Source organism: Ascaphus truei, chromosome 8 (assembly GCF_040206685.1).
Source record: "Ascaphus truei isolate aAscTru1 chromosome 8, aAscTru1.hap1, whole genome shotgun sequence".
In the NCBI taxonomy this organism is placed as follows: Eukaryota; Metazoa; Chordata; class Amphibia; order Anura; family Ascaphidae; genus Ascaphus; species Ascaphus truei.
The window spans coordinates 28,921,383-28,937,591 of record NC_134490.1 but is presented as its reverse complement, the minus strand read 5'-3'; the positions used below and the strand labels follow the sequence as shown (position 1 = coordinate 28,937,591).

Below are 16,209 nucleotides of genomic sequence, written 5' to 3'. Positions count from 1 at the left end.
GAGTCAGATCCACCTCCAGGCACCCAGAGGAGGATGTCAGAAGGATCCGAGTGTGGGACAACCCCTCCTAATTGGGCTTCACAGCTACACAACACTCAGGCAAAGTCTTTGTTTTTAATATTTCAGCTACTTGTGATTATATGCTTCACTATATAAATACCTATTTATTTGCTATACATACACCCCTTTCTGGTTTTATTTTGAGTCTTTATCAAAGGCTACTTCTCAAAGTCTCCATACTGTGGGAAAGATAGCACTAGATTTATTAAAGATTATTCATTTATAAACATTCCTATTAAAAAAATGGGATTATTTATTTGATAAATATGATGCAGTCATTCTGCACCCTTTTGCCCACGCTTTTCAGCCAGAGGACTGATACCCCAACTCCTGTCATTTGCCAGGTTAAGCACTACCGCTGCTTATCCTGCACATTATATTCAAGTGTAAAATTACACAAAGAAAAAAAGACTTTGCAGCTCAGAGAAAGAACACAAGAATTTAATGTACTGTACAACAATCAACTGTGGTTAAACAACATGTAAAAAAATACAGATTTTGTATGTACAGTATTATAAATAAGTACTGGCAGGTAACAGTTGTTCTTGCAATTAAAGAGTCAAAAGTAATGGAAAAGTAACATTGAACCCTGTTGCCAATAATAATTGCATACATTATATTTTATTCTGCCAGCAGGTGACATAAAACATTTGCATATGAAAGCACCAATATTACATTCCACAACCCACCCCCTTCCCCTTTTTTTCTGCTTTTTTCCCACCTTATTTGTATACGGAAAGCATGTGTCAATGTCTAATTCTACATTCTTATCTAAGTGTGATATGACGGTCTGTAAACATAAGTACCATTCTCGTTTTGTAGTGCAGTAGGAAAAATCATAGTTATCTGGTAACTGTAGAATAAAATGAAGCTGAAGAAAATAGAAACATTCATTTTTACACAGGAAGCAAATAAGACAATTATTTTACTTTAAAGCAGCAATCCCGCCCATTCTTTGTGCTGATTTTTTTAAAACAGAATTCAAACCTGTGGGTCCTCTGGAGCTAAACGTCATTATTTTTACCCAGGTTCTTCCTAGACATATAAATATGGTAGCTGAGGTTGTCCAATAGGCAGCCATTGGACCACAGGGCCCACCTAATTTGGTGCCCACTTTGATCTCTCGGAAGCTTAAAATAGTGTGGTTCAGCTCTGGTTCAAATTCTGTAATGATAGAAGAGTAAATAAAAAAACGAATAGGGGGATTGCTGCTTTCTTGGGTAGTAGACTTTTGTAGGAAGCTGATATAGTGATAAGTTGTTTAAATACACATTTTTATTGTCCCCTATGTGCGACTGCCCTTTTATTCTCCTAATCTTAGATGAAGTTCCTTGAGTTATATCAATGTCACTAAGGGAGAATGGCTAAGCAGCCATATTCATTTGTGTTTTGTGTTTATTTTTGGGGGGAATAAAATATAGTTGTAGTGCTGTTTCCCCCACCCTTTGGGAAATTTGGTGGCTACGGAGTGTGTGTGGTGCTTTAACTGTGGCTCACAGGAGGCCTGAACCTCCACTGCCCAGGGTGTACCTGATCTGTCTGGTGACAGCGCCTCCACCTGTGAGGGATCCTGACAGCGCCTCCACCTGTGAGGGATCCTGACAGTGCCGAATAACCCCTTCATAGGACCCAATGCAATAAGATCACACACTTGTATTTAATAACAGTTTACTGAACACAGGTACAACAAGATATATCATTAACCCACATACAATATAGGCCTTGCACGGCCGTAGCCCCATGGTGCCCTCCAACCATAGTGTCCACTCCTGATGGGATTTCCCCAAATTACTGAGGGACCACATGGCACCCAACCTCCCTGGTGTCCACAAGAGCCAACCCACCCAATGTGTGAGACAGTGCTACCCATAGTAACTGAAAGTGTTATAGTTAGTGCACGTTGTGAGGTACCTGCCCAGGTGCTCCAGCACCCCGGGTATGGCCAAAAAGCAAAAGGGATCCACTGATCCAGCGACGTCGATATCAGCGAAGCCTCCGCCTCTGCGTGGGGTGAACTCCAGTAGGAGGGTCTCACCTTTGATAGTCTATGATAGTGCGGTGGTGGTTCTGCCCCAGACCACAGTCCGCAAATCGCTGTGCGGCGTCTTGAAATGGTACTACTGTATATACTAACTGTATACAGCTACAGGGGAAATGTCCCTAGCTAGGGGTTTCCCTGTAGCAACCACAATCTGATTAGGTGAGTGTGGCCTATCTTGGACCTAAAGGTGTAATCTGGCCTTGTTTGGATGCCACTGACACCCAGACCCTACCTCCCCTTTCTCTGTCCTGGCTCCAACTGTCAGTCCCCCTAACTGTCAGAACCCCAACTGTCAGAATTCTAACTACCATGCATCTCTCAGCCCTATTGGTTGCCTGGCAACATCTGGTCTGCAGCCCCTGAGGCTGCTGGGACTTGTAGTTCTCCTGCTGTGCTATACTCCTAATGGCCAGCTTGATGGTGTTTTCCTCCATCTTAAAGTCTTTTTTTTAGTGCAGTATACTAGCGCAGCATGTGCTAACTTCTAACTTCTAAAAAAAATATTACAAATATGTTGTGTTTCAGAAGGAAAAAAAATGCTATTTTTTTTGGACAACTGTGTCAGTGCAAACGTTTCTCTTGATACATAGATCTCCCATTGTTAACATACTGTATATTTCCATTGGAAATCCACTTACAAAGTATGAAGTTACTGTACTTGGAAAGCTTTTAAAGTCTTTATCTAATTTGCAATAAAACTGGTGGAAAACACACATATTTTGTGTGTTTGTGTAAAGTAAATGTGCTGCTATCTTTAGTCAAAGGGATAAATTGTGAAACAGTCTTGTGTATATAAAGGTAGTGATGTACATGCATTGCATACTCCTTGATAAAGTGTATGTGTACACGAAACGCGTAGGAGGGTATTAAACCTCCACTTTTAGATAGATCAATAAAGAAGACTTTTTATTATTTTGGCTTGGGATCCACTTTGGCAGTGCGCTGGTTTTTTCCCTGTTTAAAGGGATAAAGTGGAAAAACAATATGTACGATTACGATTAAATGGGCCTGAAGAAAATAGAAACGTAATCATTTAAAAAAAAAATTACTTTATGGGTGTGAATTTTGCTAACCAATTACATTAATAAGTTGTCTGAGAAAAACGTGCCCACTACATGGTCTTTTAAACTTTTTGTAATAAATATACTTTTAATGGAGAACATTTATTAGGTCTCTTAGCCAGATTCTCAATTCTACTATTACAATTCGCATGAAATGAGATGATCATGTAAGTGGAAGCAGATTCCAGCGTTGATCCAATGGTGATATGTAGTGCCTGATTTCTCTCTTAATGCAGATAGTGACATACTCAAGGTTACAAGAAGAGCTGGCACCGGGTTCAGCTATTTCATAAGCGCCCTTACCATTAAGCTACTCAGTGATTCCAATATTGTAATAATATCTGTTCACTTTAATGTTTAATACTCCTTTGCCTTGAGAAAGCGCGCTATGCGCCCGTACGTCGGCCCGAAGCATCAGTGCGGATTACATAATCTTAGTGGACGTTAATGAGGAAGTGGTCCATGACACCACGGACAGGGACTAACCTAGATGCGTCCGATTATGTGTATTTTTCCATTTTGTTCTGTCCGTTGCTACATGGGGTCTCTAACCTGATAGACACAGTGCACTAGCATTTATAACCAAGTACCTACGAGCTTATATTCTGAGCAGCGATCTGTTTAAAACCTCTAGGCTGCTCGTCTAGTAGGCAATGGAAAAGAGCGCTATATATATGGATATGAAACTATTTATACTACCGTAAGTCTGCAGTGAGCATCATTCCACACAAGACCAACACTTATTGCTGTGGATGACACTGAAACTGCCAGAGCTTTTGATAACTCTTAAATTCCAGCTTGTATCTACATTAGCTACTACAAACATTCAGTGGCATAGTATTAAGATACATTAGGATCCTTCTTTAAACAACGATGCATTGAAGGAGAGGCACTAGCTGACTTAGTATCCATATCCTAAGACAACAGTGTCTCAGCCTGTAAGTAATTACATGGGAGCCTATTACAGCACACAAACTGAGAAAATACATTTGGTTCTGACTGGGAGAACCCAATAAATAAATACACTGAGTGAGCTACAGTGGATGAACACATTGATGCTTACCAAATATATACCTTAATAATAAGAGGGCTAGGAAACACTCCCTCTCATGCTCAGACCAAGGCTATTCTGACAATACAGACTGTATTACATGCCGAGCAGCTCTGCGTTCACACGGCATACAAGATTAATACTTAGCAATCATAACCAACACAAATATTCATTGGTATATAATTAAGGTACAATAGTATCCTCCTTTGTATAATGATACACTGAAGGATAGGCACAAGCTGACTTAGTGTAGAGGCAGGGGGTCAGGAGCGCACTCACATCCGGGAGTATATAAAAAGAAACAACATACACATATAGTGCAAAAAGGGATTGCTAAACGTGATAGGAATAAAAATACGGTTTCTGGACTTTATTTTCCCGTACATTTATCTTTGGTTCTCTTTGCTTTTTGGCATTGTGTAGCACGTTTTTGTGTGTTTTAAAGCTGCAGTTCAGTTTTTTTTTTTTTTTATTTATTTATTTACTTCAATAGTTTTATGTGTGCAATCTCTAATTACCTAAAGAACTGTATAGCTGCCGGTCAATTCGTTCTCCATGTATTGATAGGTCGAAATTTGGTGACATAATTAGTGAAGGGATCTGTTTATATTCTGCTTGTCTGTCAGTGGAAGCTCATGAATATTCATGAGCATTCCTGCACTGACATGTGCTAGAGGGAGGGGAGGGCTGACAAAGAGGTGTGTCAGAGCTTGTGACAGGACATGAAGGGGCAGTGCCTTAGCAAATGGCTGTTAAAATAGAATACAAGAAAATTGGTCTTTAAAAGTTGTTTTTTTTTTAAACAGAAAATGCTAAAAGTATTTTTTCTTACTACAGAACTGATTTATTAAAAAAACACACATGCAGGATATTGACTGAACTGCAGCTTTAATGTGTTGTTCAGCGAGAATTTGTGTGTGTTCCCTGTCCCCCAGTGCCCTGTTACCCCAGTGTCCGTGGGTACTCTCTCACGTGGGCGGTTTGTCTGGGTGATTGTTTGCCTGCAGTACTCTGTATTGTACATACAGTATATCTTGATATGCTTTCACTTTATTAAATCAGAGCATTTAAAAAAATAATCATTTTGTGTTATAGCCATTTATATGAGTGCTGTGGGTACGCTTTCTATTTTGCGGCTGTAAATATGTTCACGTTAAATATATATTTATGACAATGATATTCGTGCAGTGGCTTCTCCAGCAGCAGGAGAGTTAGTTTTAAATTAACCTAATTGTGCTGATAATTTGCAGTTTAAAATAAAAAAAAAATGCCCGACTGCTCCTAAAACATATTAGAGGTATATTGTTGTAACATTAGTATAGTTGTACATAGTTCATCAAAATCCTCATTTTATTTTCCAAAATAAGGGAAGTAGGATGAGTTTTCATGTTGGTTCCTCAACGATCTTCCAAACACATTTTAGATTGTCGTCGCTGTATTATCCAATTTGCTAAACAAATGTAAAATTGAGCATGTAGTTATCTGGGACAGGAACTATATTAACCCACTGTGTTACCAGAGGAGCAGAGGTGTGGTTAAAAGCAATAGATTAGAACAGGTTGGGTTTTCCTATAAATGTCTTTTCAAGTATTTGTTTCCATTGGAGATCCTGTTAGGGAGACTGATAGAAATATAATAGATTCTCACATTGTGTTGAATTGGGCTATGACATCTGCTGTATTTTTACAGGACCATCCAGTAACAATATCTGTTGATATTTCTCTTCCAATTTGACATGAGCGCTGATCCAGATTTACATCTGCTAACTTGATCCGAATTATGTGAACCCATAGTCTCTGAACTAACCTGAATTATCTGCATCACAGCCAGTCAATACAACACTGAGCTTCAGTTACAACCGTGTGGACATATATATATATATATATATTATGATAAATTAGGACATTTTCCACTTTGTAAACAGTTCAAGTATGAATAAATTAGGTGACTTCAGCTTTCTGTCGTACACAGTACTTCAAATTCAATTGTTTTCGGGGTTTCCAATGTCAACTGTGACTTTAGTGTAAAGTCTGTGCTTTGCGATGCCGATGATGGTGTAATCTAGGGAACTCAGACCGTCCTTGTGCATCCGATGAGCAGCTTCATTTATCAGGTGAAAACTAGTACATATTAAAAAAAAAAAGACGTGGAGGGGGAAGGAGAAAGGGAAGAGTCCGATTTAGTAGTGCACCCATTGATTTATATACCTCCACATAGTAATTTATATTCCACATGTAGAGTAACCTGTGAGCACACTTCAGATACCTGGGAAATAAACCTGCATATTCAAACTAGCGTAATTTGCATATTTTAATCTTATTTCCCAGGTATCTCGCCATGTGGTATTCAAGTGACTCCAGAAACAGGGCCGCCAACGGGATGAAAGTGGGGACAAGTGGCGGAGGGGGGGAGGACACTTGTCCCCAGATGTTGGACCCAGCTGACCAGAATTCGGGTGCAAGTTCTGCAATTATTGGCCAGCCAGGTCCCTTCCTCTGCTGGGGCCACGCGGAACCCTTAGCTGCCTTCCCCATTTAACAATACGGCCGCCAACACTTCCGATCTGCTTAACAACCTGTTAGTACCTGCTCAACAACCCACCAACACGCAGCCCCCCCAACCGGCAACCTGGTGCCCAGGTAAAGACTCCAGCCTGGACCCCGGGAAAACTGTTGGCGGGCCTGCCTCAAACCCATATTTTAGGCTGCTGAGACCTTTACTTGAAAAATTGCAAACATTTAAAAAAGTTTGCAAAGCTAAGACAAATACACATGGAGCACAGATGTATAATGCTAAAGCTCTGTACATTATAATTTCTGCTATGAGGAACTCTTATGTTGGTCCAATAAAAGGTTTCACAACCAGGACTATTTTGTGTTGGGGAGTCCTTGTGGCACCGTAAAGGGCATCTTCCATACTGTCTAGTTTCTGCAGCGCAACTCCCATATTACTGCTATAAGCTTTTATTTATGTAGTAACAAAGGAGGGGGAGAGAGTAGGTGGTACAGTATATCTTTTTTCTTGGACCAACAGCTAGTTGATATGTTACAAGCTTTCCAACCTATCTGGGTTCTTCATCTGGACACCTGATGAAGGACCCTTAGCGGTTCCCTGAGCGGTTCGAAAGTTTGTAACATATCAACTAGGTGTTCCAATAAAAGGTATAAATACTGTACCACCTACTCCCTCTCCCTCCTTTGTTGCTACATGGAAGAAAGGACCAACACAACCTTCTTTGCAAAGCTTTTATTTATGTGAATGCAATATGCTAAAAACGGTCTTGAATATACTAAACTATATATTGTATTCTTTTGCCTCACTTTTTATTCATGTTCCAAATATTGACAAAAGGTATCAAATTGACATCAAGAAGATTCACAGATGCTAAATCACAGGGATGATTTAAAGCGGCAATCCATGCTGGTAATTTTTTCTCTCTCCCCTTTCTTTCTTTCTTTTTTTTTTACAAAGGGGGTCCCCGGAGCTGAAACCCATTAATTTCAGCTCCGGGGACCCCCTGCTTTCGAAGATACTTACCTCCATATGGGGTGCCAGTAGCTGTTCCAGCTCGCTTGCTGGGGTTCCCGTAATGGCTACTTTTCAAAGCTCCCCCATCCTGCAGGTCAATAGGAAGCTGTGATGTCATCTGCTGTGGCTTCCTATTGTTCCACGTGACACGGGAGCTTTAAACTTGCAGGAGATACCTGCAACCCCCTTCGGAGGTAAGTAGAAATGTGAGCGCATAAAAATACATTTTGTGTTTTTCAAGTTTTTGGAACTACTCTACTACACTACCTATTTTTTCTTTTTTTAAATTCTACATGGTTGCACTCCCATTTTGAAAAATATTGCCCATACACTTTGCCTGGGCTGAATGTCCATGCCCAAAAGCGGACTATACCCCAGAGTTTTTGGCACATACCTCTTCCCTGTTCTTTCATTACCAGTGTCTCTGTTATGAGTGATCATTTTCGATCTGGCAATTACTTGCTCTGGTCGTTCAATCCTCATCCCTGCAGCAACCACCCTGGTAGAGGGAAAAAGAAAAAAAAAACGTCCTATTAATTCAAAGGACTGCTCACTTTTTGTATCTACTTAACCTTTTCACTGCCAGAGGGGCAAACAACAACACGTTGAAAAGTAATATACACACTGGCAAACAAAGGTCATGCAAGCACATGCAGTTAGGCCCATACATTGGCACCAGTAACTACACTAGCAAATACATTGACATGTGTACTGGTTTCACTGCATCTAGAGCTGTGGTCCCTCATGCTGTAGGTCCAAAGTGTTCTACTGGCAGTGACATATTTTAAGGGTGACATCTAGGAGTTGATCTTTTTTTTTACATTTAATCAAAATCTGACACATATAAGTAGGCTATTTAAAAAAAAATGTAAGTCAGTTTGTAAACACAATGAGTTGAGACTTGGGAGGTGAGTTTGATTTCCTCTGGCTGCTCCTATTTGGCTGATGTCACGTTGTTTTCAATAAGAATTTGCATAGACAAAGCCTCCCTTACTGTACCTCTTCTGCCCCCACTTATCTTTACTGGCTCGCTGATCAAGACAAGGCGGGATAAGGGAAGAGGAAACACTTAGCTGACAAACACTCCACCATTCCGAGCTCCATAAGTCTGAGTCCATGGTAACTGCAGCCGTGCAGAGGCGCGCTGAGGCTGAGGGAAAGCGGGTGCTTTGCCTTGCCTTAGTTCCCGCGCTGTCCGGGGGCGTGTCGGGGGGCGGGCCAGTGACGTCACGGAGCTGGTTCGCCGTCATTGGGCGAACCACTCACGTGACCAGCCCTGCACTCCCGTGAGCGCTCAAACTAAAAATGTTTTAACAGCTACCCCTCCGCACAACTGCGGACGCGTGCGCGAGCCCCTGCTAAAGCCGCTCTCATTGCGGCTGCAGGGGCTCAGTGACAAGCGCCAGCGGGCCTCAGCACGGGTCAGCCTGGACTCAGCCTAAGAAATGCAGTTTGTAATTAATTTCCAAAGAAACAAGAACAGCCAGCTTTTTGATTTTAGCAGGGTTAGATTTGGGGTCTCCATGCCAATCCATGTACGTCAATAGGGCAGCAAAAAGGTTAAGGTTAGGTCAATTACACTTTTACAAAAATGTACACTTATTTTAAGCCAGTTTTAAAAGTGCAGCCCTTCCCAGGGCCAAAAGTGACCGAATTGCGGTGGTATTTTTTTAATAGGTTAAATGTAGGTGATGCTTTTTTGAAAATAGACCAATACCGGCTGTGTATTATTTAGTCCTCAAATCCACAGGCAAATTGTATTATTATTTGGTCTCTAAAATAATGATACAATTAGTCGCCAACAGATAGAGTACATCTAAGGCCTAGATCCACAGAAGTCTGTTACTGACTTTACACGGCGCTAACCCGATTTAAAACCTTGTTATGTGTGAACATGTACCTTCACAGCTTAAGAATGCATTGCTAAGTCCTGGGATGGAAAGTTCCTTGTACAGTATTGACCTTGAATATATTTGTAAATAGTACTCATATCCCCTCTTAGAGGCCTTTTTTCTAATGTAAACAATTTTAATTTGGCTAGTCTTTCCTTGTAAGTCAGTCAGACCATCCATCCCCTTTACTAAGTTGGTGGCGCAGTTCCATAATGTCTGTTTTCATGGCGAGATGCCGAAAACTGCACTCCATATTCAGTTACCTTGGAATGATCACTTGGAGTAATTTAAAGACACCAACCTGTTGTATAGTTCATCATCTTCTCCTCCCCAGCCCCAGAACACATTGGAGAAGCCATTCACTTTGAGAAACTGCTCCTTTGTGAAAGCCACTATTCCTCCAAAAATAGCTGCGTAGGGTAGTCTATGGGAAAATATTACAGATACATGAGGTCATTCACTAGCACAGTTACCTTTCCTCACAGATATAGGGGGTCTATATGCTAAAACATCTCCTGCCTGCCAAAGTTGGAAGGATATCTGTGCAAAAAAAAAATAAGCCATATTTAAAATCAATAAGACTTTTTCCTTTGATAAATTTGGTGCACAGATTTTGCCCCAGGTTTGCAGCTGGGAGACTTTAGTAAATAACACCCATAGTGTAGACACAGTACTATAGGCTCTAGATTTCATGCATTTCTTACTTGTCATAGTATGGTTATGTCAAAGCCCTGTTCGGCTCAATTCTGTGACATTCCACCATGCAGTTTCAAAATAGGCAATATTACCCTGAGCTATTTATTTTCCTCTCTTTAGAAATCTAACCCTTCTGGGATCCACTAGTACTCATAATTTCTTAAATTAACTTTCTATCAAGAGATATTAATACATTCATTGTCCTTTATTCCCATGTCAAAGCGAACCAATGCTTTACCTCTCCTGTTCTCTATTAGAATAAGCAGAAGGCGAAATGCATAAAACATTTGCACCATGAGAAGGTCAGTCCAGACTTTTGCATCACGACTAGACTACATGGTGTCTCCTGGCCTTAAAAGGGAGGGACAGCATTGTTGAGCCCTTGCGAAGGTTATGCAAGGGCCAAGAAATGGTGTCCCAATTGAAATTCAATGTACTTTCCCATAGTCACATGTAGAAACACCAAAGTAGTAGATGTCAAAGTCCTTCATCCCCCCTTGGTACAACCCAAATAATCCCCAGAGACAATAAACAGGACGGTTTTTATGCAAGGATTTGGGATGAACAAGAAACTGCATAGTGTGGCATTATTATGAATGGAGCTAAAGTACTAACTGGGAGGGATACATATTTCTTCCACCACATTCCACAGGTGAAATATTTATTGCAGGTTAGAAGTAAAAAAAAAATTTTTACTTAGGGTCGTAGCACATTTTACCCTACAAAACACCACTGTAAATACACTCTTGGCACTCAATTAAGCAAATGGATGTTGGGTAATAAAGCTCAACTAGGTTTGGTAAATCCAAGCCTTTAAAATTCATTAGATAAGAGAGAGAAATGGCAGAGCACAACCGGAATCATCCAAACAAAAACTTAGGTGGAAAGTGCGTTATCCATAAAAAAATTAATAGTCATGGAAGGAAAAAGGGCAAGGTAGGGTAATGCCTTTTTCCTTCCATGACTATTAAGTGTTTTATGGATAACGCACTTTCCTCCTAACTTTTTGTTTGGATGATTCCAGTTGTGCTCTGCCATTTCTCTCTCTTATCTGCATCCATCTCCAAGGACGGAGGCACACCCAGAGGTCTGGTGGGATCAACGTGGACGCTGCAGCAGACTCGTGAGTTTTCTTGCTTGCTACATGGTCATATCATTATTCCACAAAGGGATTAGGGTACTATTCATTGGGGTGATCATTAGCCTTTGGGTTCCTGGACAATATGAGTGCCATCTATGGTGGTTTACCAATTAGGACACCACACCCAGTACCCCCCTACAATCAACAATATATACCACACCTCATATAGGATTCATTATCTTCATAATATTATCATTATAGCTGTATACAGTTCTTAGCACCACGCATTATACTTCTTTAAAATTCATTAGAAAGCCCAAAGCCTTCTAGTGCAAAGGGTGCAGCAAGAGGTCAGGAAATAACAGTAGAAGAGTAGAAATGCTGGGGTTCGAGTGGAAGGCTAAGATTAAGGTCGATACACAGAGATATAGAATTTTGGCAGCAGACTATCTAGCTAGTCTGCCCATTTTCTACCTGTTGTAAAACTGAGACCCTATTTGATCCTTGATTTATTTATTTTATATTTAGGACAGCATAAGGACTTTTTCTACAATTTTTGAATCATCTTACTTTATTAGCGTGTACTACCTGTGCTGGTATGCTATGCCACGAATCCCCCACCCTTTCTAGGAAGTACTTCCTCATGTTTTCCCTTAGCCTTGCACACTTCAGCTTCAGAGCATAACCTCTTGTTTTAGCACATCTTCTTCTCTGACATATGCTTCTTTCCTGCACCTTGTTGAAACCCTTCATATGAAAGGCTTAATCATATCCCCCCGCTTCCTTCTCTCATTCATGTTGAGGTCCTTTAGTATTTCCTGAACGTAAACCATGAAATACATAATAATGCTCAAATGCTTACTGGAAATTAAATTTGTCCAGAGAATTGGCCATATGCCTTGGATTTACAGAGCACCTGTACAGATTCCTCTGGTCCATTGGGATAATATCGACATCACTGAAGATAAAGCAGGTATAATCATAATCCTTCAACGCCTCTGTGTAACCAACATTCATCAGTTTGGCTCTGTTGAATATTGTATCTTCAGTCTGTAGAACAAGATATTTAGAGATATTAAGGGGGTTCTCTTTAGGATTTATGGACTGTTGAATGGTGGATTTCCAGTCTTGTCATGTACTTTAAGTCCAGGCTGGCAATGTGATAATGAAGCAGGCCACTCTTACTTCAGATCATGGTATTATGCCAAAGCTGCTAACGGACCATAAAACCAGGACTGGATTATTATCACACATAAATATATACATACACCTACACAGACATTACCACACATACAGTATACAAACATATATACATATAAATGTATCATCATCAGCATCATCATCATCATCATCTTCCCTTGTTGATCCACTGTTGGATGAAGGCCTCCCCTATGACCTTCCACATCCTGTGCTTGGAAGCCTCTCTTCTACAGATTGCTCCAATACATTTCCTTAGTTCATCCTCCCATCTTACCTTTGGTTATCATATTGGTCTTATAATTTCGCTTGGAATCCAGTTAAGTAGTATTTGTCCAATGATGGTTATTTCTTCTGGCGATATGTCCAGCCCTCTGTCATTTTAATTTCGACACACATGTGGTGATGTTACAGAATTTTGTTTGCTCTCAAACCCATTCATTTTTTTCCTTGTCTCTTTCTGGAATGCCCAGCACACATCTCTCCATATTTCTTTGATTGTCAGAAGCTTCTGATACCGAAAAACAATGGTGCTCATTCTCCAGAGGCTGGATTATCCCTGGGCTTTACAGTACTCAGGAAGAAGGTATGAAGGCAGAGGGTGCAAAGAATCCATGGAGGTTAATCACGAGGTGTCATTTGAACCATCACCGTCTGGCTACCTACAGCTGCCGAACTCTTTCCAGTGAAGCAGCACTGAAAGATGAGCTTGAAAATATTACATGGGATATTGTTGGTGTTAATGAAGTAAGAAGATGAAGCATTAATTGAGCTCAAAAGCAGGCATCTTTTTTTATTCCAGTGGAAAGACAAAGTATGAGTTGGTAAGTAACGTTATAGCAGGACTGAACATGGAGACAGATTGGTCGAAGTTTCAGAATGTGAAATCTTCTACATCATGAATTCATTATTCAACACAAATCCAAATAGTAAATGGACATGGAGTGGATCCAATGAAATTAAAAAAAAATTAAAACTATATTGAATGGAGGAATTGCTAACAAAAAACAGGATAAGAAAATATCAGAGTGGACAAAGCAGTTAGTGATTAAACAAGAACTTAATCCATCCCAATATAAGAGCACGAAAATTGAATATACAAAGTTGTGCAAGATTATACGCAAGCGCATAATTCAAGATGTAAGAACATGTAACTATGATATGGTGAAGACGACAATTGAACATAAAGGTTTAAAGAAGACAAAAGCAGTGACTTGGGAAGAAGCAAATCATCACGCACAAAAAATGAAGAATGGGAAGGCTCCAAGCGAAGATTTACTACAAACAACTATTTTCTACAACTGAAATCTTGAAAGAATCTAGGGAAGAAATACATAAAATCTTTGTATAATGCCCCATATATGCATGTGCAATATGTATAGATGTGTAGAAGTATTTGAGTGCTCTACATACAGCACAGTGCCAGCGAGAAGAGGACAAATAGTGGGTTTTAGGACCCAGAGGTGTTGGGGGCTGAACTCTGAACTATTATTTATTTATAAAATATTTTACCAGGAAGTTATACATTGAGAGTTACCACTCGTTTTCAAGTATGTCCTGGGGGAACTATGATAGTACACAAGAGGAAGGGGGGACTTTGGAGGAGACACTTGCAGGCTTGAGAGAATTAGGAGAGAGAGAGAGAGAGAGGAGAGCGCCATTTGGAGGATTCCAAAGAACTGCATAGATACTTATTTCCTCTGCCGGAGGATTACCAAGCTAGCAATTTCCCCCTTGAAGGCAACTGAGAGCGACAATTGAAAGGGAGCGAGCCATGCTGAGAGTACGGTAGGGCTGTATAACAGAACCTCTCCTGCATATTCTTGGTTTTTCTTTGGATGATTAGAAAGTACAAATCTACTTTAACGTATCAGGCCTGCAATGATATACAAGTTTTGCTCCCAACAAGCGCCAACATTTGTACTTGTCCATCTCTAGACGGTTACCTTCATTTGCAGGACTGTTGGACTATCTTATATACACTCCAACACTGACACTTTATAGTACTAAGGTCGTTATATGGTTGTATATGAATGAGAACTGCCAAACATAAGTACGTCAATATTGCATAACCACCTCTCCTTATAAACTGACTTTACAGTTAAGAGAAATAGCTTTGTGGTGTTTACACTGCAAGTACTGTATATCTGTATCTGGTATATTCTTACAAAGGGGGAACACTGGGGTACCATCTGTGTACCCTCAGCCCTTACTTGGTGGAGGCACCCTACAGCACCATAACTTTAAATCAAGGAAATCCTCTCTCTTGATAAGACTACACGTGTTACCACACAAGCCGCGAGGTGAACTCTTCCCCCGTGCGCTATTACATAAACATTCCTGGCACCTGGGACGAGGGATTACACTTGCAACAAACTCTTTACATGCTCCTTAAAGAACAGGAAAATTCCAGAACAAAGGATCAATGCCATAGTTATTCTCATTCATAAGAAAAAAGACGAAGAATATCTCAAGAACTACAGATCAATCAGTCTACTTCCAATCACTTACAACATTTTTACAAATGTAACCCTCCTTGTCTTGCTCTAAAGGAGTTTAAATCGAGTTCAACTATATACATGACAATGCTCAGTCTCTCATCCCTGTTCAGGGAAGTGGGTCATTGAAGGCTGGGTGTGGATATGCAGATAGAATAAGGATGGGCGCCAGGAACTTTCATTGTCGAAAAAGAGCTTTATTCACATCCATTTATAAGGCTTGCCGTACAAGGACATACTTCATGTTAGACATGTTAACCGGTGGCAAATCAGAAAATGACTCTGTGTTTCTTCCCCTGGTAGCTCTCACTCCTACTTTGGTGAGGTACTTAATCTCCTTCATAGCGTTAATAGTACCCCATCCCCAATGGCCCCCTGCTGGTAATATGTAGAAGTCCAGAAAGGAATCTGGGGCTCAACAGAGTGCTATAACAAGAGAATATGAAAGCATTTCTTTTAAATTATTTTTAAGGAGATTTTCCCTAAGAAATATCCATATACAGCATACAGGCGTGGGACTAGTTATAAATGAAGATAACGCCTACCTGGTTCTTTCTCTATGAGAATATGCAGCAACCAGGAAAAAATGGCGTATAACATTTCTGCTAGCCCCACTCACTTAGTAAATGCTTGAGTAATCAACGGAGCTCACGTACTGCAGCGTGGAAGATCCTTGACTTAATGAATCAGCTTCATACATTTGTGGGAATCCTCCGGTGTGGAATCCGCCAGGGCACTGGAACAGGGGGCAAAAACAAAGAAGATGCAATGCTCCACCATACAAATAAATGGAAAGAGGGTGACTTCAGTAACAAAATATTTATTTGATCATGCTAATACAGAGATATGTAAAATAAACTACATGTGTGCTAAGCGCTTTATCAAGGTCAGATTTTACATGATCAAATACATATTTTGTTACGGAAGTCACCCTCTCTACATTTATTTCTATGGTGGTGCGTCATCTTCTTAATTTTTGCCCTGCTCGGAATACACTCTGCTTTCTGGGATCAGTATTCCTTTACTGTGTACTGCATACTTCATCCATGCACATTGGATTGGCAGTTTACAAAGGACCTGTCGATGGGGCCGATACAATTATGC

The 16,209-nt window shown here is 40.4% G+C and overlaps 2 protein-coding genes across 2 annotated transcripts in view; both read right to left on the bottom strand.

Moving 5' to 3' along the window:
• Window positions 1-1,950, bottom strand: part of LSM4 (LSM4 homolog, U6 small nuclear RNA and mRNA degradation associated) — a 47,751-nt gene extending 45,801 nt beyond the window's left edge. Inside the window, exon 1 of the mRNA XM_075611040.1 lies at window positions 867-1,950. Within this exon, the coding sequence (XP_075467155.1) occupies window positions 867-869 (3 nt within the window). The 5' untranslated portion in view covers window positions 870-1,950. The remainder of the gene's footprint in view (window positions 1-866) is intronic.
• Window positions 1,951-4,553: 2,603 nt separating this feature from the next.
• The window catches only part of LOC142501298 (beta-1,4-galactosyltransferase 1-like), a 77,690-nt gene continuing 66,034 nt past the window's right edge, over window positions 4,554-16,209 (bottom strand). The window contains exons 5-8 of the mRNA XM_075611037.1: window positions 12,273-12,460; window positions 9,935-10,057; window positions 8,136-8,240; window positions 4,554-6,333 (exon numbers count right to left, since the gene is read on the bottom strand). Coding sequence (XP_075467152.1) covers window positions 6,195-6,333; window positions 8,136-8,240; window positions 9,935-10,057; window positions 12,273-12,460 — 555 coding nt within the window. The 3' untranslated portion in view covers window positions 4,554-6,194. The remainder of the gene's footprint in view (window positions 6,334-8,135; window positions 8,241-9,934; window positions 10,058-12,272; window positions 12,461-16,209) is intronic.